The sequence below is a fragment of the Penaeus vannamei genome, chromosome 34, assembly GCF_042767895.1.
Source record: "Penaeus vannamei isolate JL-2024 chromosome 34, ASM4276789v1, whole genome shotgun sequence".
In the NCBI taxonomy this organism is placed as follows: domain Eukaryota; kingdom Metazoa; phylum Arthropoda; class Malacostraca; order Decapoda; family Penaeidae; genus Penaeus; species Penaeus vannamei.
This window is the reverse complement of record NC_091582.1, coordinates 20,630,061-20,650,060: the sequence shown is the minus strand read 5'-3', so window position 1 is coordinate 20,650,060 and position 20,000 is coordinate 20,630,061. Positions and strand designations below refer to the sequence as shown.

Genomic DNA, 20,000 nt, shown 5'->3' with positions numbered 1-20,000 from the left:
CGTTAGGACAGAAAGGAGAATGGAAGAAGGGAGGGAGAAAGGGAAAGGAAAGACAGTGGGGGAGGGCAGGAGAGTGGACAGCTACAGTAATAATAATAATAATAATAATAATAATAATAATAATAATAACAAAAAAAAAGCAATGAGGGTAAAAAATTTCTAATAATAATAATAAAAATAAAAAATCAATAATAATAAAAAATAAAAAAATAAAAAAAAATAATAAAAAAAAATAAAATAAAATAAAAAATAATAATAATAAAAAAAAAAAAAACAAAAAATTTTTAAAATAAAAAAAAAGAAAAAACCAAAATAAAAAATAAAATTTTTAAATAAAAAAAAAAAAAAAATAAAAAAAAAAAAAAAAAAAAACCCCCCCAAAAAAAAAGAAAACCCAAAAAAAAAAATTCAAAAACAAAACCCCCCCCGGTCCCCCCCCGGGAAGTTCTCGGACCAAAAAAACCCGATGGCGGCCGACGCCCCCGGGGATTTCCGGGGACCTGCAAATGATGGGAAAATGATATCAGATTTCCAACAGTCAATGATGGGTAATGGCGGACACCCAACAGTGCCACCGCGGACACTCTCGCAACACACGTGACCTGAAAACGATGAGTAAACACCACAGTGACTCACCACGACTCACCAACACCTCACCGTAACACACAGTAAACCGCTCTCGTCCACCGGTAACTGTGCTTAATACACGACCGTCTGTATCGTATATTCCGTGCACCAAATGGCGCCATGACAGTCAGTAACTTACCCCAATTCAGAAGTAATAAACAAGAGATATCAAATGCCAATTGAATGGGGAAAAACATCAAACAAATGGCTTCGAATGACCAATATCGAAAAGTACACATAAAACATGGCATATACGCACGCATACCGGTACAACAAACGCACACGCACACACACACACACACACATACCGAAAGATATGAAAGGGAAAGAAGAGAAGGGAACAGGGACTGGAATACAAAGGGATGAGTGGGAGGGGGGGAAGGAGGGGGGGGAAGAGAGAGGAGGAAAAAGGGGGAAAAAAGAAAGGGGGAAGGGGGAAGGGGGGAAGGGGGGGGGGGAGAGGAGAAGGGGAGGGAAGGGGGGGGGGAGAGAGGAGAGAAGAAAAAAAAGAAAAAAAAAAAAAAAAAGAGAGAGAGAGAGAGAGAGAGAGAGGGAGAGAGAGAGGGGGGGGGGGGGGGGGGGGGGGGGCGAAGACTAACTGATAGCAGTGAGAAGGAAGAAGAGATAAAAAATAAAACTGGGAAGCGAAAAAGGGGGAAATTCACCATAAAGAAGCAAGATTGACAGTCACAAAACATAGCAAACGAAAGAAACTGGATGCACAGCGAGGGAAGGAAGAGAGAGAAGGAAGGACGAGAAGAGAGAAGAGGGAAGAATAGAGAAAAGAAAAGAGAAGAGAGAAAGGACAGAAGAGAGAGTACAAAGAAAACAAGAAAAAAGCAAGAACACGAAAACGAAAGACCGAAAAGGAGAAATACCAACCCCAAAGAAAGAATAGCGCGCGCGAGAGAGAGAGAGAGAGAGAAAGAGAAAAAAAAGAGAAACTGCCGGTTGCCCCGAATAAAAATCAAGTTAAGTGAACGGCGAGAGGATTTGCGGGAAGGAGAGATAAATGGAGAATCAGTAAAGAAGACTGATGGACATTCCACGAAAAGAAAAAAAGGGGGAAATGGCCGTCTTCGAGGAATATATTAAGAAAGGAGAGGCACAGGAGATAAGACGAGAGAGAAGAAGAAAGGGGGGGGGAGGCGGAATACGAAGATTATAGGAGTAGGGAGGGGAAGGGAAGAGGCGAGAAGAGGGACGAAGGGATAGGAGGGGGGGGGGGAGGGGGAGAAGGGATGGGGGGGGGAAGGGGGAAAGGGGGGGGGGAGGAAAAAAAGGGAGGGAGGGAGGAGGGAGGGAGGGGAGGGGGGGAAAGAGAAAGAGGAGAAAGAGAAGAGGAAGGAAGAGAAGAAAAGAAAAAAAAAGAAGAAAGAAAAAAAAAAAAAAAAAAAACAATAATAATAATAGAGAAAAAAAATAGATAGATAAGAGAAAAATAGAATAATAATAATAATATATAATAAAAAAAAAACCTTATTAAAAAAAAAAAAAACAAAAGATTAAAAAAAAAAATTAAAAGGGGGAAAAAAGACAGGAAAAAAGAGACAAAGAAAAAAGAAAAATAAAAAGAGAGAGAGAGACACACAAAGAGAAGGGACTCGACGAAAGAAAACGCCAAGCCGAAAAAATCTAATGGGAAGGTACAAGAGACAGAGAAAAATGGGGGAGAGAAAAATGAAGAACTAAAAAGTGGGAGCGTCCAAAAAAAGAAAAGAAAAAAAGAAAAAAAAAAAGAAAGAAAAAAGTAGTTCCAGAGAGTGAAGTGAAGGAATCAATATGAAAAAACCCAAAAGGGAAAGGGGGAAAGGGGAAAAGGGGGAAAAAAAAAGGGAAAAAAAAGGGGGGGAAAAAAAAGGGGAAAAAAAAGGGTACAAAAAAGGGATGAGTTGGGGGAAAAAAAAAGGGAAAAAAGGGGAAAGGGAAAAAGAAAAAAAAAAGGGAAAAAGGAAAAAAGGGGAAAAAAAAGAAGGGGGGGGGGAGCAAGGGAGGAAAAAGGAAGGGGGGAAGGAAAGGAAGGGGAAAGGGGGGGGAAAGGGAAAATAAAAAAGATAATAGGGAAAACAATTTAAAAAAAGGGAAGCAAATATAAGAATGAAAATGGGGAAGGAAAGAAAAAGGAAAGAAGAGAGAGAGAGACGAAACAAGAGCACGGAAAAAATGGAAGAGGTGAAAAGAAGGAAAGGAGAAGGGGGAAGATAAAGAGGGAAGGAGGGCAAATGAGAAAAGATGAAAAAGCGAAAGGTAGGAAGACGACGAATCAGCAGATAAGACGAGGAAGGAACCCGCAAGGATCCACGAAAGGCAAGCTAAAGGGGAAATAAAAAAGAAAATACAAACATATCGTAAGCGAAACACGCCACAAAGGGACGTAAGCAAATGAAGAACAAACAGAAACAAGAAAAGAAGGGAAAAAAAAGAAAAACAAGAGTATAGATCAACAACCAAACGATTGCATAAACTCCCCACGAGGGGAGGAGAGAGGGGAAAGGGGGAGGAGAGGAGAAAGAAGGGAAAGAGGGAGGGGAGAGGGGAAGTGGGAATAAGAAATGGGGAAGGAAGAGGGAATGAGAAATGGGGAAGGAAGAGAGAATCAGAAAAGGGGAAGGAAGAAGTCTAAGAAGAGTGGGTAAGAGAAAAGGAAGGAAGAGGGAAAGGGAGAAGGTCAAAAAGAAGGGGAAAGGAAAAGGGAAAGAATGGGTAAGAAGGGAAAGGAGGAGGGGAAGGGGGGAGAAGGGTTTTAAGAAGAGGGGAAATGAGAAAGAAAGAATGGATAAGAAGAAGGGAAAGAAAAGGGGGAGAGAATGAATAAGAAGGAAAAGGAAAGGGGGAAAGAATGGATTAGAAGAGAGGGGAAGGAAAAGGGGAGGGAATGGATAAGAAGAAGAGAAAGGAGGAAGGTTAAGAAGAGAGAATAAGAAGAAGGGAAAGGAGGAGGGGAAGGGAGAAGGTTAAGAAGAAGGGAAAGGAAAAAAAGGTTAAGAAGAGGGGAAATTGACAGGGGAAAGAACAGATAAGAGGGGAAAAGAGGGGGAAAACTGATTGGCAGAAAGATGAGGTGCAATAATCCGTGATGGGACACATACGCAGGATATAATCAAGAGGGTCCTGCGCCTCCCTCCTTCGCTGTCACCTCCTCCTGTTCCCTCTCCTTGCACTCTTTTTTTCTTCTTATATAATCTGTGTTTCTCGTTTCCTCCTGTTCTTATCCGAATTTCCTTCTTCCTCTTCCTCTTCCTCCTCCTTGAGATTCTTTTTTATATAATCTTTTATTCCTATTTCCTCTTGTTTTTCTAAGTTCTCTCTTCCGTTCTCTTCTCTTCTCTTCTCTTCTCTCTCTCTTTTATTCTTCATATTTCCTTTTTATCTTCAGTTCTTAAAATCTTCTCCCTCTCCCTATTCCAAACACATTCTGTTAAAACAAACCTACAAGAAAAGAAATTCAACACCCCCCCCCCTCCCCCACCCCTAAGAGTATAGACTTTTAAAGAAAAGAAAGAAAGAAAGAAAAAGGACAAGTCAGAAAGAAAATCGAAAAAAACAAACACTAGAATAAAAATAAGAATAAAAAATCCGGACCAAAAAGTGGAATCCACCCCCACCCCCACCCTCCCTACCCCCAACCCACCCCCTAAAAAGGAAAAATCATTAAAAAATAAATAAATAAAAATCATCCAAAAAAATAAAAATAAAAAATAACCAGAAAAAATAACCATGGAATCCACCTCCCCCCCCCCCCCCCAAAAAAAGAAAAAAAAATAACCAGAAAAAAATAACAAGGAAAAAAGTTGCCAAAGACCTCCACGAAGGCACACTCAACCAAGAATAACAACAAACGCGACTTCCCGCTCAGAACATCCGGACAATGAAGAAAAAAAAAAGGAAAAGAAAAGAAAAAAGAAAAAGAAAAAAAAAGAAAAACGGGAGAGGCACGTACTGCGCAGGAAATATCTCACGTCCCAAGATAAATATTCAGGGGGAAAATATTTCTTAAAAAGTTCATGATAAATAATTTTGACGTCTAATGTTCAACCGAGATCAACGTGGACGTGCTATATATATATATATATATATTATACTGTGTATGTTCACTTGCACGTATATGAATGTATATGTTTAAATGTATATATTTAAAAAAAATGGAGACATGAGCTATGCATAAACACTTAAGGATTTTTTCTTTTTTTCTTTTTTATAATGTGATGTTTCGCTCTATTTTCGTCAATACGTTAAATCAACCCTCCCTCTCTCTCTCCCTCTTACTCTTTTACTTTCTCTTACTCTTTTACTTTCTCTTACCCTTTTACTTTCTCTTACTCTTTCACTTTCTCTCACTCTCTCTCTCTCTTACTCTTTCACTTTCTCTCACTCTCACTCCCTCTCTCTCTCCATCTCTCTCTCCCTCTCTCTCCCTCCCTTCCCTCCACCATAAACAATAGGACGAACAAGAAAATAAACACCGGCCTGCAAATATCATTCTCATTTCAGGCATAAAAGCGGTTTTCTTTCTGCTCAATGCCGGCCGTTTGTGCGTATTTATTTCCTCCAAAAGGATTAAATATTCAATTAACATGTAAATAATTCGAATATCTCATTTCCCCTATTTGCATTATTTTTTGTATCTATGTTTCTTCTGTTTCCTCATCTCCCCCTCGTGGCGATTTTTCTCCCTTATTTCTCGTGTTCCTCCTCCTTTATCCTTCATTCTCCTCCACTTATCTAAACTTTACTCCCTGCCTACCATTTCTCCCCTCCCCCCTTCCCCACCAATCCTCCAACTCCTGTTTCAGCTTCAGTTCTAGCTCCCTTCCTCGCCCTACCCATCTACCCACTACCTCGCTCTCCATCCCTGTCTATTTTCTTTTTATCTTTTCTTATATCTATCCCTTGCACACCCCACTCCCCTCCCCCTTCCCCCCTTTCTCCTCCTCCTTACTTTCCATCCGTCCTATCTCCCCTCCACTCTTCCTCCCCTCCCCACTCCTCCACCTTCCTCCCTCATCCCATCCTCCACCCACCCCATCCTTTCTCCCCCTCCCTCCCCTACCCATCCTCCATCCATCCCTCCCTTCCTCCATACCTTCCATCCACCCCCCTTCCTCCCCTCCCTACCCTCCACCCATCCCTCCCTTCCCCCCATCCTTCCTCTCCCCCTCCCCCTCCCTCCCCCCCCCTCCATCCACCCCCACTTGCATCGAATCCTGAGCAACAACGAAGGATTTATCGGGTCGATATAGGGGATTACCCCGTGATCTCTTGTTATGAAGAAATCGAGAGTGGAAGGAACGGAAGGGGGGAGGGGGCGAAGGAGGGAAGGAGGGAAGTGGTGAGGTGATGTGAGGGGAGGGGAGGGAAGGAGGGAAGTGGTGATATGAGGGGAAGGGGGGAAGTGGTGAGGGGAGGGGAGGGGAGGGGAAGGGAAGTGGTGACAGGAAGGAAGGGAGGGGAGGGAAGGAGGGAAGTGGTGAGGCAAGGGAAGGGGAGGGAAGTGGTGAGGGGAGGGGGGCGAAGAAGGGAAGCGGTGAGGGAAGAGAGAAAGAGAGAAAAAAAAGGAAGGTAAGGGGCTAGGAAAGAGATGGAGGGAAAGAAGGGGGAGGCAGAAGAGAGCGACAAAGAGGGAGAGAGAGAGAAATAAAAATGATTGGGATAAGACAATGCCTATACAAAAAACATGGTATAATCTTCCCAGATAAGCAAGAAAACACACCGACCGAAGTAGACGCACCGAGGTAGATACAATAGACCCTTGACGCGCCGAGATAGATACAATAGATCCTAGACGCACCGAGATAGATACAACAGATCCTAGACGCACCGAGGTAGATACAATAGGTCCTAGACGCACCGAGATAGATACAATAGATCCTAGACGCCCCGGGATAGACAGATCCTAGACGCACCGAGGTAGACACAATAGATCCTAGACGCACCGAGGTAGACACAATAGATCCTAGACGCACCGAGGTAGACACAATAGATCCTAGACGCACCGAGGTAGACACAATAGGTCCTAGACGCACCGATAGATACAATAGATCCTAGACGCACCGAGGCAGACACAGTAGCTCCTAGACGCACCGATAGACACAATAGATCCTAGACGCACCGATAGATACAACAGATCCTAGACGCACCGAGATAGATACAACAGATCCTAGACGCACCGAGATAGATACAACAGATCCTAGACGCCCCGAGATAGACACAATAGATCCTAGACGCACCGATAGACACAATAGATCCTAGACGCACCGATAGATACAACAGATCCTAGACGCACCGATAGACACAATAGATCCTAGACGCACCGATAGACACAACAGATCCTAGACGCACCGAGATAGATACAACAGATCCTAGACGCACCGAGATAGATACAACAGATCCTAGACGCACCGAGATAGACACAATAGATCCTAGACGCACCGATAGACACAATAGATGCTAGACGCACCGATAGATACAACAGATCCTAGACGCACCGATAGATACAACAGATCCTAGACGCACCGAGATAGATACAATAGACCCTAGACACGCCGAGGCAGACACAATAGATCCTAGACGCACCGATAGACACAATAGATCCTAGACGCACCGATAGACACAACAGATCCTAGACGCACCGAGATAGATACAACAGATCCTAGACGCACCGAGATAGATACAACAGATCCTAGACGCCCCGAGATAGACACAATAGATCCTAGACGCCCCGAGATAGACACAATAGATCCTAGACGCACCGAAGCAGACACAATAGATCCTAGGTTCACCGATAGACACAATAGATCCTAGACGCACCGAAGCAGACACAATAGATCCTAGGTTCACCGATAGACACAATAGATCCTAGACGCTCCGATAGATACAACAGATCCTAGGCGCACCGAAGCAGACACAATAGATCCTAGGCGCACCGAAGCAGACACAATAGATCCTAGACGCACCGAAGCAGACACAATAGATCTTAGACGCCCCGAGGTAGATACAATAGACCCTAGACGCACCGAAGCAGACACAATAGATCCTAGACGCACCAAGATAGATACAATAGATCCTAGACGCACCGAAGCAGACACAATAGATCCTAGACGCACCGAAGCAGACACAATAGATCTTAGACGCCCCGAGGTAGATACAATAGACCCTAGACGCACCGAAGCAGACACAATAGATCCTAGACGCACCAAGATAGATACAATAGATCCTAGGCGCACCGAAGCAGACACAATAGATCCTAGACGCACCGAAGCAGACACAATAGATCTTAGACGCCCCGAGGTAGATACAATAGACCCTAGACGCACCGAAGCAGACACAATAGATCTTAGACGCACCAAGATAGATACAATAGATCCTAGACGCACCGAAGCAGACACAATAGATCCTAGACGCACCGATAGACACAATAGATCCTAGACGCACCAATAGATACAACAGATCCAAGACGCCCCGAGGTAGACAGATCCTAGACGCACCGAGATAGACAATAGATCCTAGGCGCACCGAGATAGACAATAGATCCTAGGCGCACCGAGATAGACAATAGATCCTAGGCGCACCGAGATAGACAATAGATCCTAGGCGCGCCGAGATAGACAATAGATCCTAGGCGCGCCGAGGCAGATCCACAGCGGCGTCCGGGCGATGGAGCAGCTCGGCCAGAAATTCTAAGGGAGAAAAAACCCGCGTTCCACTTCCCGGAGACGGACGGTCGACGCGTGCGAAGAATCAACGATTTCGGACACTACATTTTTTGAAGAATTATGTGGTCGCTATCTGCATATTTATCGTCCGCGCGCGCAGGACGAGAAGGAACGCGCTCACACACGCACGCACACACGCACACACATGATGACCAGCAGACAATGAGTAAGTCGATGAAATGCAGCTGTCATGAGGCGTATAATGCGATCCGACTGACATGAGTCCTGTGATCCAGAGAGACTGACGTGAGATGCATGACCGCCAGATGGTCAGACGGCCATGACACACGGACGCGGATAATGACGTTTATGACACGGTGAAATACAGAGTGTCATGACCTACACGAGACCATAGACATGCCATGAACAGATCCATGGAAAGCAGATCAACAAGAGACACATAAATGCACATATAAACCAAAAAAGAGAATAAGTAAAAAAGAAAAAAAGGCAGAGACATTCTTCTCCGCAAATAAACATGATAATAAGACAAAATATTTTTAGAGACAGACATACGAACCACACAACAGAGCGAGTTAGACACCAGCGAGGCCTGAGGGAAGGACGGGAGGTAAAAGGGGGAGTGGAAAGGGAAGAGAGAGGAGGGTATGGGGAAGAGGAAGGAGGGGAAGTGAAGTGAAGAGGAGGATATGGGGAAGGGGAAGTGAAGGAAAGTGGAGGTTATGGGGAAGGGAAGAGGAGGAATGGGAAAGGGGAAGTGAAGGAAAGTGGAGGTTATGGGGAAGGGAAGAGCAGGAATTCGGGAAAGGGGAAGTGAAGGAAAGTGGAGATTATGGGGAAGGTGGAAGAGGAGGAATGGGGAAGGGGAAGTGAAGGAAATGGAGGGTATGGAGAAGGGGAAGGAGGGGAAGTGGAAGGAAGGAAACGGCATGGGGAAGGAAGGAAGAAAGGAAGAGGAGGGTATATGAAAAAGAGAAAATGAGAGAAAACGAAACGGTGAATATAGGAAGATAAAAAAAGAGAAAAAAAATATATAAATGATTTCACGACGAGGAACACCGCAAGAAAGAAAGAAAGAAAAAAAAAAACTAGAATGAACAGAGACGATTTCAAACAAAAGCAAGTAAAGAAGGGAAAAAAGGAAAGGAAAGGAAAGGAAGGAAGGAAGCAGAGGGTACAGCGAGAGGGAACATCTGAGTAATGAGAAGGTCTCAATGACCAATTTACGCCGAACAGTAAGTGGATGAACGGGTTTATCCCCAGGCTTTGAGTCCGGCGAGGAGGAGGACGGGGAGGACAAGGGACACGAAGGAGAGGGAGGGCGGAGGAGGAGAGGGTAAAGCGGGAGGAGGAGGAGAGGGTAAAGCGGGAGGAGGAGGAGGAGGAGGAAGGGAAAGAGAGGGAGGGAGGAGGAGGAGGAGGGGAAGAAAGAGGAAAGGGAGGGGAATGAGGGGAAGGGGAAAAAGGAAAGGGAGGGGAGGGGGAGAAAGAGGAATGGGAGGGGAGGGGAAGAAAGAGGAAAGGGAGGGGGAAGAAAGAGGATGGGGAGGGGAGGGGGAGAAAGAAGGAAAGGGAGGAGGAGAGGAAGAGGAAAGGGAGGAGAGGGGACATGGAGAAGGGGGACGGAGGAAAAGAGGATAAAGCGGAAGGAGGGAGAGTGGGAGAAAGAGGAAAAGGGAGAAAAGGGGAAGAAAGGAGAACGGGTAAGACCGGGGTCATGAAGGAGGAGAGGATAAAGCGGGGGGAGGGAGAGGGGAAGAGAGAGGGAAGGGAGAGGGGAGGAGAGTGGGGAGAGGGAGAGGGAGAGGGAAGAGAGTGGGGGTTGGGTGGATGGAAGAGAAGGAAGGGAGATGTATGACATCTTTGTATATGTATGTAGGCCTCTGCATGCATGTATGTATGTGTCTGTACATGCGTGTGCGTCCGTGTGCGTGCGCGTCCGTGTGCGTGTGCGTACGTGTGAGCACAAGCGTGCATATCAAGCACCCTACCTACTTACCTGCCTACCTAACAAACTACTTCACATATAAAGAGACAGTGAGAATGAAGCCGAAAGAGTGATTGAAAGAGGGGAACAGAAAGAAAAAAAAATGGAAGTGAAAAAAAAACAAAAAACAAATAAAAATCCGCGCACAAAGAAGAGAGGCTAATGAAAGCGAGGGGAAGTAAGAAATCGAAAAGGGGATAGGGAAAATGGCGAACACACGAAGTAAAGAAAAAAAAGAAATTGGAAAAAAGAGGGGGAAAAAGACACGAGACGAGAAGTGGCGAACGGAAGGGGAAAAAGAGGGGAGGAGAGAGGAATCACACAGCGCAAGTAATCAAGAGGATGGGGGTGTACGGATGCACGCACGCACACACGCCGCGCGCAAACGTACACACCCGCATGCACGCTTACACACATGCGAAGGGAGAGGGAGAGGGTAGGAGAGGGAGGGAGAGGGAGGGAGAGGAGGAGAGAAAGAGAGGGAGAGGGTAGGAGAGGAAGGGAGGAAGGGCGGGAAGAGGGGGAAGGAGGAAGGGGGGGAGAGGGGGAAGGAGGGAGGGGAGAGAGATGAACGGAAGGGGAGAGGGGGAGGGAAAGAGAGGAGAGAGGAGAGGAGTAGGGGAGGGAGAAAAGGGAGGTGAGAGGGAGGAAGGGAAAGGGAGGGAGAGAGGGAAAGTGAAAGAAAGAGAGAAAAAATAGGGACAGAAAAACGAGAAAGATAACAAAAGAGAATCGAGAGGAGGGGAGAGAAAGAAAGAAAATTCAACGTCACATACATTCCCCCCCCCCCGCCCATCCTCCCTAACCCTTAGCCCTTTACACACACTGTCGAGTACCCCCCCCCTCCCGCTCCCCCCTTCCCCCTGAGTCGAACAATTTTCCCTTTAAGTCGATTTTGTCTCCTGCTTTTTTCACTCCACGGTCCTCTCACTGCGAGATTGCGCGCGCGCACGTGTGTGTGTGTGTGTGTGTGTGTGTGTGTGTGTGTGTGTGTGTGTGTGTGTGTGTGTGTGTGTGTTTTTGCATGTGCGTGAGTGTATGTGTCTTTGAGTATGTCTAAATGCATATTTATGCACGTATACAACCAGACAAGCAAACAAACACAAATAAGTAAACAGACAAACAACCCGACCGCCAAACCACCCCCGCCCGCCCCGCACGCCCGCGCGGCCGAACCCCGAACCTGCCGATTTCCCCGACTCGGCGCCGCCCGACTCGCTTCCGGCATGCAGCGGGCGTCCGAAGGTGACAGGTGATGGAGGCAGGTGGAGGCAGGTGACACGGGCACGTGGGCGCCGCTGACGTCACGTGTCACCTAAATCGTAAAACAATTTCCGAAGGGTTTCCAACATTTTTTTTTCTTTTTTTCTCAATTATCTTTTTTATTTCTTTTTTATTTTTGCGAAATTTTGCCTCGCTGTCGCTTCGAGGTAAACAAAAATCTTGATTCTCCTTTTTTTATGTATGTGTACTGATGGAGGGTGTATATGGATATTGCACACACACACACGCCCACCCACACGCCCATGTCCACACACAATATTTGTTATCATCACCCTTTCTCTCTCCTTCCCTCCCCCTCTCTCTCTCTAGCTCTCCTCCCCTCCCCTCCCCTCCCCTCCCTCCCTCCTCTCCCTCCCTCCCTCCCTCCCTCCCTCCCTCCCTCCCTCCCTCTCTCTCTTCTCTCTCTCTCGCCCCCTTCCTCCCACTCTCTCTCACTCTCTTCTCTCCCTTCCTCCTTCCCTCCCTCCCTCCCTCCCTCCCTCCCTCTCTCTCCCCCTCTCTCCCCCTCCCCCTCCCCCTCCCCCTCTCCCTTCCTTCACCTCCTTCCCTCCCTTCCTCCATCCATCCCCTCCCTTCCTCCATCCATCCATCCCTCCCTCCCTCTCTCCCCCTCCCCCTCCCCCTCCCCTCCCTCTCCCTCTCTCTCTCTGTGAAAAATTCCCCAAAGTTTTGCGCTGTGATGAACATGCACGGCGCAAAGCCAATCTGGACCCGAGGAACTCCGAAAAGTGACGAAAAGCGATCATTCTCCCCCCCCCCTTCTCCACACCCCCCACTCCCCGCTCGCCGGATGAGGGTGATGGAGAGTTCTTAGCGTTTCTTCGCCCCCCCCCCTTTTTTCTTCCCCTCCTCTTCCTCTTCCCCCTTCCCCCCTCTCTTTTTCCTTTCTTTCCTCTCGTTCTCCCCTCTTTCCTTAATTTCTTCCGTTTCCGAGTTATTTCTGATCGACCTTCATCCCTCCCCCCACCCTCCCATTCTCCTATTTTCTCTCTCTTCTCTCATTTCGCTTTCTCCTCCTCTTCTCCACTACTGTATACGTTATTTCCTTCTCTTCTTTATCCCCCCTTCCCTCCCTCCTTCTTCCCCTTCCCCTCTTCCCCCTTATTTTCCCTTCTCCCACTTCCTTCTTCTCGCGTCTCTCCCTCTCTCCCCCTCCCCCTCCCTAATCTCCCAATCCCTCCCTCTGGCCACCAATCTCCCCAAACCCCATTCGCATTCAAGAGGCGCCCCTTAACTGCTCTCCAACTACTTCCACCCCAACCCCCTCCCTTCCCCACTACCCCAACCTCCCTTCCTCACAACCCCCCCTTCCCTTCCCCTGACCACCAACCACCCCTCCTCACAACCCCCTTCCCTTCCCCGACCACCAACCAAACCTCCTCCCACAACCCCCTCCCTTCCCTTCCCCTTCCCCCAACCACCCCTCCTCACAACCCCCCCTCCTTTCCCCACTCCCAACCACCCCCTTCCCCGCCACTAACCAGCCTTCCCCTGCGACCCTCCCCCTCTCTCTCTCTTTCCAGCCCTGCAACCACGCCTCCCCCTTCCCCCCTCCCCCCTCCCCCTTCTCCATTTCCTCTCAACCCCCACTTTCTGGAAGGCTTCCCGTGCTAATCCCCAATCACTGCCGGGATACTCTGGGAACAAGTAGAAGGAGAACGAGGGGAAAGTCAGAAAATAAAAGAATATGTGTATATTACATATATGGATAGATAGAAAACCAGAAAATAAAAGAGAGAATATGTGTATACATACATACGCACATGCATACACACATACATATATATGGATGGATAGAAAACCAGAAAATAAGAGAGAATATATGTGTGTACACATGCATACCCACACACATGCATACACATACATATGGATAGATCAATATGGACAGATAGATAGACAAGAGAGAGGAGAGATGTGAAAAAGAAAATGAGAAAGGAAAAAAAAATGGTAACAGCTTAAAAATAACAATATCTTAAAAAATAAAAATAGATAAATAAAACAAAAGGAAACAGAACCAAAAAAGGATAAAAGAGACAAAACAGCACTAAAAGAGAGAAAAGAGAGGCTATTCTCGCAACAACAAAAACCTTCGTATGAGTATGCAACATGGGGAGGGGGAGGGAAAGGGGGGGGGGGAGAGAGAGGGGAAGGGAGGGAGAGGGAAAGAGAGGTAGGAGGAGGTGGAGGAGGAGGAGGAGGAGGGAGAAGAAGATAGAGGAGGGGAAGGAGAGGGAAGGGAGGAGGAAAGGAAAAGAGAGAGAGAGAGGGGTGGGAGGAAGGAGGAGGAGGGAGAGAGATAGAGAGAGGAAGGAGAGGGAGAGGGAAAGGGAAAGAGAGAGAGAGAGGGGTGGGGAGGAGGAGGAGGAGGAGGAGGGAGCAGCGATAAAAAAAGAAAAGTAAGCCATCCTCACCCCAGATTAAGAATTCCTGTCTGGAGACTCGAGGGTCATCTTGGAAGGGGAGACGCGGGGGTCAGGGAAGGGTCAAGGCAGGGTCACGGAGGGAGAGGAAGGAGAGAGATAGGGGGAGGGGGGAAGGGAAGGAGAGAAGGAGAGAGGGGAGTGGGGGAGGAAGGAGGGCAAGGGGAAGGGAGAAATTAGGAGATCGCGAGGGGAGGGGGAGGGGACAACCATGGGAGGGAGAGGGAATGGGAGAAGTTAAAAGAGACAGCGAGAGAATGAGGGGAGGGGAGGAGAGGGGAGAGGACTGAGGGAGGGCGAGGGGAGAGGACTGAGGGGAGGGCGAGGGGAGAGGACTGAGAGAGGACGAGAGGAGAGGAAGGAGGGAGGGCGAGGGGAGGGGAGAAAGGATTGAGGGAGGGAGAGGGGAGAGGAGAGAGGGGAGGAGAGGAGGGAGAGAGGAGGGAGGGCGAGGGTGGAAAAATTCTTGTACACCATTGCTAAATTAACCGTAAAAATGGTTGGCTGGAAAATTGTGTGTAGGCGAGGGTCAAGGAGAGAGGAGGGGAGGAGGAGGGGGGAGGGTATTAGGGGATTGGGGTGGGGTTGGGGGGGAGTGTAACGTAAACCAGCGACAGTGTCTGGACACAAAAGAAAATTTCCTTCCAGGTCATTTAATAAATAAAAGCGAAGGGAGCCACTGGCCACTTATCCTTTTTTTGTATTTATATCTCTTTCTTACCCTTATTTTTCACCCTTTCTTTTGATCTAATTCTTCTATACTTTTCTTCCCTTTCCGTTTCATTTCTCCACTCTTCCTTCTCCTCCATTTTTCCTTCCTTCTAACTACAAGCATCATTATTTTTTTACGGTAATTACATATGCACAAATTACATGTTTGTATATACAGTATTTATATGTAAATAACATACTTAACAAAGTAAAGTTCCAAATCTGAAGTTTTAGAGTCTAAACACCGAGCTTTCTCTCTTGTCCTTTGTTATCTTCATCGTCCCTCCTCTATCTACTCTGATTCCTGTTGTTGTTATTTCTTTCTCTCTCTCTTTCTCTCTTTCCTCTCCTCCAGTCCTCCTCTCCTCCACTCCCTCTCCTCTCCTCCACTCCCTCTCCACTCCTCCACTCCCTCTCCACTCCTCCACTCCCTCTCCACTCCTCCACTCCTCCACTCCCTCTCCACTCCTCCACTCCCTCTCCACTCCTCCACTCCCTCTCCATTCCTCCTCCCCTCCACTCCTCCTCCTCCTCTCCTCACTCCTCCTCCTCCTCTCCACTCCTCCTCCTCCCTCCACTAATAATATCTAAATAATAAAAGTAAGCTATTAGTAAATAAAAGTAATAAATAATACAACCTGTAAAAATATATAATAATAATAATAATAAATAATAATATAGTACGTTAAATATTATAAATAAATATAAATAATATATAAATGATAATATATAATATAAACAATAATATTAATGTAATAAAATAATAATTAATAATATGTAAAAAATGAAAATAGTATATATAAATAATAAATAATATAAAAATAAATAAATAAATATTAGTAGTAATAATAATAATGATAATAATAGTATATCCACTCCTCCTCCTCCTCTCCACTCCACTCCTCCTCTCCACTTCCTCCCCCTCCTAACTCCCACTCCCTCCTCCTCCTCTCCACTCCTAATTAAATCCTCTCATCCACTCCTCCTCCCTCCTCCTCCTCCTCCTCCTCCTCCTCCTCCTCCTCCTCCCTCTCTTCCTCCTCCTCCTGCTCCTCCTCCTCCTCCTCCTCCTCCCTCCCCGTGCCCTTATCTCCTCATCCCTCATTCACTTTAAAGTACTTTATATTCACAACACGGGTTCCCTTTCTTGGGTTGAAGTCTCCTCCGGGCGGGTATTATTCGCACCCGTACAGCCCCCCCCCCCCTTCCCCCTTCGTCTCATTCTCCTCTCTTATCTGTTGATTCTTCGTCTCCTTCTTCCCCCTCCTCGTATCATTCTCCTCTCGTATCTTTTTCTTCTTCTTCTTCTTCCTATCATTATCATTATTTTCATCTCATCATTATCACCAGCACCATATGTCGTAATCACCATCATTATCTCATTATCATCATCATCATCACCATCATTATCATCCACAATATCTTGCTTATGAGTCGTCTTCCTTTTCTCTCACAGCTTTTTTATATTTTTATCTCATTTTTTCTCTTAACTGTCTGATTCGTTCTTCCTTTTCTTCTTTTGAACCTTCTTTCTTCTTGTTCTTCCCGCCTTATCTTCACTATCCTCTTTATTTTCTCTCTCTTCATTAATTCTCCTCATATACGCTTTTTCCTCTTTCTCCCAGGTTCTCTGACTTCTCCTTTCTTCTCTCCCTTTCTCTTTCTCCCATCTTCTCTTCTCTCGTTCTCTTTCTTCCATCTTCTATCCTTTTCTCTTTCTCCCATCTTCTATCCTTTTCTCTTTCTCCCATCTTCTCTCCCTTTCTCTTTCTCCCTTCTTCTCTTTTCCATCTTCTCTCCCTTTCTCTTTCTCCCTTCTTATCTCTTCCATCTTCTCTCCCTTCTTACCCATCGCCCCCTTGCTCATTTTTTTCATCCCCTTCAATTATAATTTCACTATATTTACTAAAGCAAATTTTAGTAATTATCTTTCAGTAGGCCTATATTCCTTTCTCGCCCTCGCTTTCCAATTTTCGCATCTTTATCCATTCTCCTAATCACGTTATATTATTTTTCTTCGTCTCTCCCATCCACCCAAGTTTCTCGCCCTCCCTTCTTTCTCACTTCTTTTCCCTCTTACCTCTGTCTCTTCCTCGCCCTCCCACATATCCATCCTTTCCCTCTCTCTACCTCTCTTTTCTTCCCGTCCTTCTCTATTCCTCTCTCTCTTATCTCATTCTCTCGCTTCTCTCCCTTCCTCCCCCTATCATCCATCTTTTCCTTTCCGTCTCTCTATCTCTCCTTCCCACCCATCCCTCCTCCCTTTTTTAATCAATTCCCTCCTTCACTTAATATTTCCTCCACTTTTTACCAATCCCTCCTCGCCATTTTTACCCATTCTAACTTCGCAATCTCTTTCTACCTTTCCGTCTCATCCTTCCTGCCCCCATTATCTTCCACCGTCTCCTCCCCATTCCCTTCCTCCCTCTCCTACCTATCCCTCCTCCCCTTCTTCTCCCATGCCTCCCCTCCTCATTCTCTTCCTCCCCCCTACTCCATCCCTCCTCCCCTTCTTTCCCATCCCTCCCCTCCCCATTTCTTCCTCCCCTTCCTACTTATCCCTCCACTCGCCCTCTTCTCTTCCTCCCCTTCCTTCTCACCCCTCCCTCCCCCCACTCTCTTCCTCCCTCTCACTACCCATCCCTCCTCCCCTTCTCAACCCCCCCCTAATGCAAGATCTGCGAAAGGAACAATCGTACCATCGCTATCCCCCTCTCCCCCTCCCCCCCCTCTCATTATGCCTCAGATTGGCCGAGTCTTCAAGGAATTCGGAATAGAAAATGGAATCATTCCTAAGAACATTTAGATCAGTTCCACTAAGATTGCCATTTGCAACCGCCTCATGTTATTAGCAGTGCAATAATTCTGTTGCATCTGACTGCTATTGTTTACTTACGTGGCGAGGGACTGTGAGGGGGGAAAAGGTCAGCACATTCACGAATCTGTTTGCTAAGCGTATATAAAATTATAAAATAAACAATTAATTATCAAATCTAATCAAATATGACCCTTACTCACTCACTCATTTTCTCTCTCTCTCTCTCTCTCTCTCTCTCTCTCTCTCTCTCTCTCTCTCTCTCTCTCTCTCTCTCTCTCTCTCTCTCTCTCTCTCTCTCTCTCTCTCTCTCTCTCTCTCGAGTGATCTTCGATATCTCTTCCGTGCCAGGCAGGATCAGGTCACATCAGGTCAGATGTCCTGTTGTCCTTCTATCGTCGCAATGAAGAGAATGAGGAAGAGATACGAAAGAGAATAATGGGGAAAGGCGGGGAGAGAAGATATACACGAAGGAAGATGAAGTAAGAATAGGAGGAGGAGGAGGAATAGAAAAAAATAGGAAAGAGAAGGAAAAAAAGAGATGGAGGAGGAATAGAAATAATAGGGAGGAGGAGAAGAAGGAAAAAAAGAGGTGGAAGAGGAATAAAGAATCAAGAGGAGGACGAGAGAACCAAGAGTAGTAAAATCAAAAGGGAGACAAGGAAGAGGAAAACAACAACATAACAAAAAAACAAAAACAACAACAAAAACGAGATTACTTCAAAATCTAAAATAGGGACAAAACCAGACGCACCTTAAAATAAAGAAGAAAAAAAATAACAGAATAGAAAAAAAACGCCCACGCCCACGACGCCCACCACGCCAGAAGAAGCTCCAACGAACCACCTTCTGGCGCGGTCTCTGCTGTTCCTCCGCACAACCGCCTAAATAAACAGATTTTACGCACAATCTGGAGTGGGAGCTCAAGTGTGTGAGGGGGAGAAGGGAGGGGGAGAAGGGAGGGGGAGGAGGAATTAGAGGGATAGGGTGTAGGGTGAAAGGAGAGGGGAGGAAGGAGGAGAGGAGAAGAGAGGAGGAGGAAGAGGAGGAGAACGAGGACAGGAGGAATGAGGGATGAGGAAGGGGGAAGGAGGAATGAAGGATGGGGGAGGGAGAAGAAGGAAGAAGGAAGGAAGAAAGGAGGAAGGAAGGAAGGAAGGAGAAAAGAGGAGGAAGGAAAGAGAAGAGGAGGAGGCAGGGTTATGGGAGGAACACGAGTTGAATGAGAAGAGATACGAAGGGAACGAAGGGAGGAGACGGAGTGGAGAAGGACGAAGGGAAAGGGAATAAAGGGGAGGGAAAGTGAAAGAAAAGAGGGGAGGGGAAGGGAAAGATAAGAGAGGGTGGAGAGAGGGAGGGAGGGAGGGAAGAAGAGAGGGAGGGAGGGGCTTAGGAGGGATAGAAGAAGGCAAAGAAAGGGAAGACAAGCATAGGAGATGAAAGACAGGGTGAATGAAGGAAAGAAGAAGAAAGGAGAGGAAACAAAAAGAGGGGATAAGGGAGAGAAGGGGAAACAGAACAGGACAGAAAAAGACCGGATGAGGATGGAGAAGAAGAAGGAGGCGAGAATGAACAGAAAATACAGAAAAAGGAATAGGAGAAAGAAGGATAGGCGGGTAAGAAGATATGGCACGAGGATAGCGATGGTGAGGATGAAGGGGAGGCAGAGAGAGAGAAAAAAAGAACAGAAAGCAGCGGAAAGGAAACTTTAAAATTGAGAGCAGGGGGAAAGAAGGAGAGAGAGAGGAGACAGGGGAGGGAGACAGAGGAGAGAGAGAGAGAGAGAGAGAGAGAGAGAGAGAGAGAGAGACAGAGAGAGAGAGAGAGAGAGAGAGAGAGAGTGAGAGAGTGAGAGAGAGAGGAATAGATATATAAGATAGAGAGAGAGAGCGAGCGAGCGAGCGTGAAGAGAGGGGGGAGGGGGAGGGGGAGGCGAGATAAAAATGGAAAGCATAAAACAGCAAAATACAGAAAACTATCAAAGCAAAAGAGAAATATGATGCAGAAAGAGCAGAAAAAGGAACGCTCAAAATAACCATGAATACAGAGAAATGGAAGGAAAGGAGACGTAGGTGGTAGAGAGACGGATGGGGGAGGGGAGATAGCGATAAGAAGATGGGAACTAAGGGAGGGGTAATTAAGAAGCGGGGGAACAGGGGATAGGAGATAAAAAAGAAAAAGAAAATGCAGGAGAGGAGATGTGAGAGGACTAAAAAAAAAAAAGAAATGAAGGAAGCAGAGACATGAAGACAGGAAGAGAGTCAGAGACAAAAGGTACAAAACAGAGAATGGGAAAAGGTAAAAAAAGAGAAAAAAATTTAAAAAATAAAATAAAAAAAACTAGAAAAATAATTAAAGAAGAAATTAAGGAAGAAATTCTTCAACGGTAAAAAAAAAAAAAAAAAAAAAAAAAAAAAAAACAATCTGTAGAAATAACTCACTAGGAAATCCTGGAAAAAGATAACGAGTTATTTATATGAACG

General features: G+C 46.3%; 2 protein-coding genes across 4 annotated transcripts in view; one reads left to right on the top strand and one right to left on the bottom strand.

Moving 5' to 3' along the window:
- The window catches only part of LOC113802709 (protein O-linked-mannose beta-1,2-N-acetylglucosaminyltransferase 1-like), a 658,355-nt gene that overhangs the window by 477,528 nt on the left and 160,827 nt on the right, over positions 1-20,000 (bottom strand). The gene's annotated exons all lie outside the window — the stretch shown is intronic.
- On the top strand, positions 467-8,052 carry LOC138859257 (P-selectin glycoprotein ligand 1-like). Its single transcript, XM_070113475.1, has 2 exons — positions 467-548; positions 7,508-8,052. The coding sequence occupies exons 1-2, from the start codon at positions 467-469 to the stop codon at positions 8,050-8,052; spliced, it is 627 nt and encodes a 208-aa protein (XP_069969576.1).

Excerpts from the sequence above, each read along its gene's own strand:
- LOC138859257 (XM_070113475.1), top strand. The coding sequence starts at position 467 with ATGGCGGCCGACGCCCCCGGGGATTTCCGGGGACCTGCAAATGATGGG. Across the intron at positions 549-7,507 it reads TTTCCAACAGTCAATGATGG|ATCCTAGGCGCACCGAAGCA; the intron begins GTAATGGCGGAC and ends TAGATACAACAG.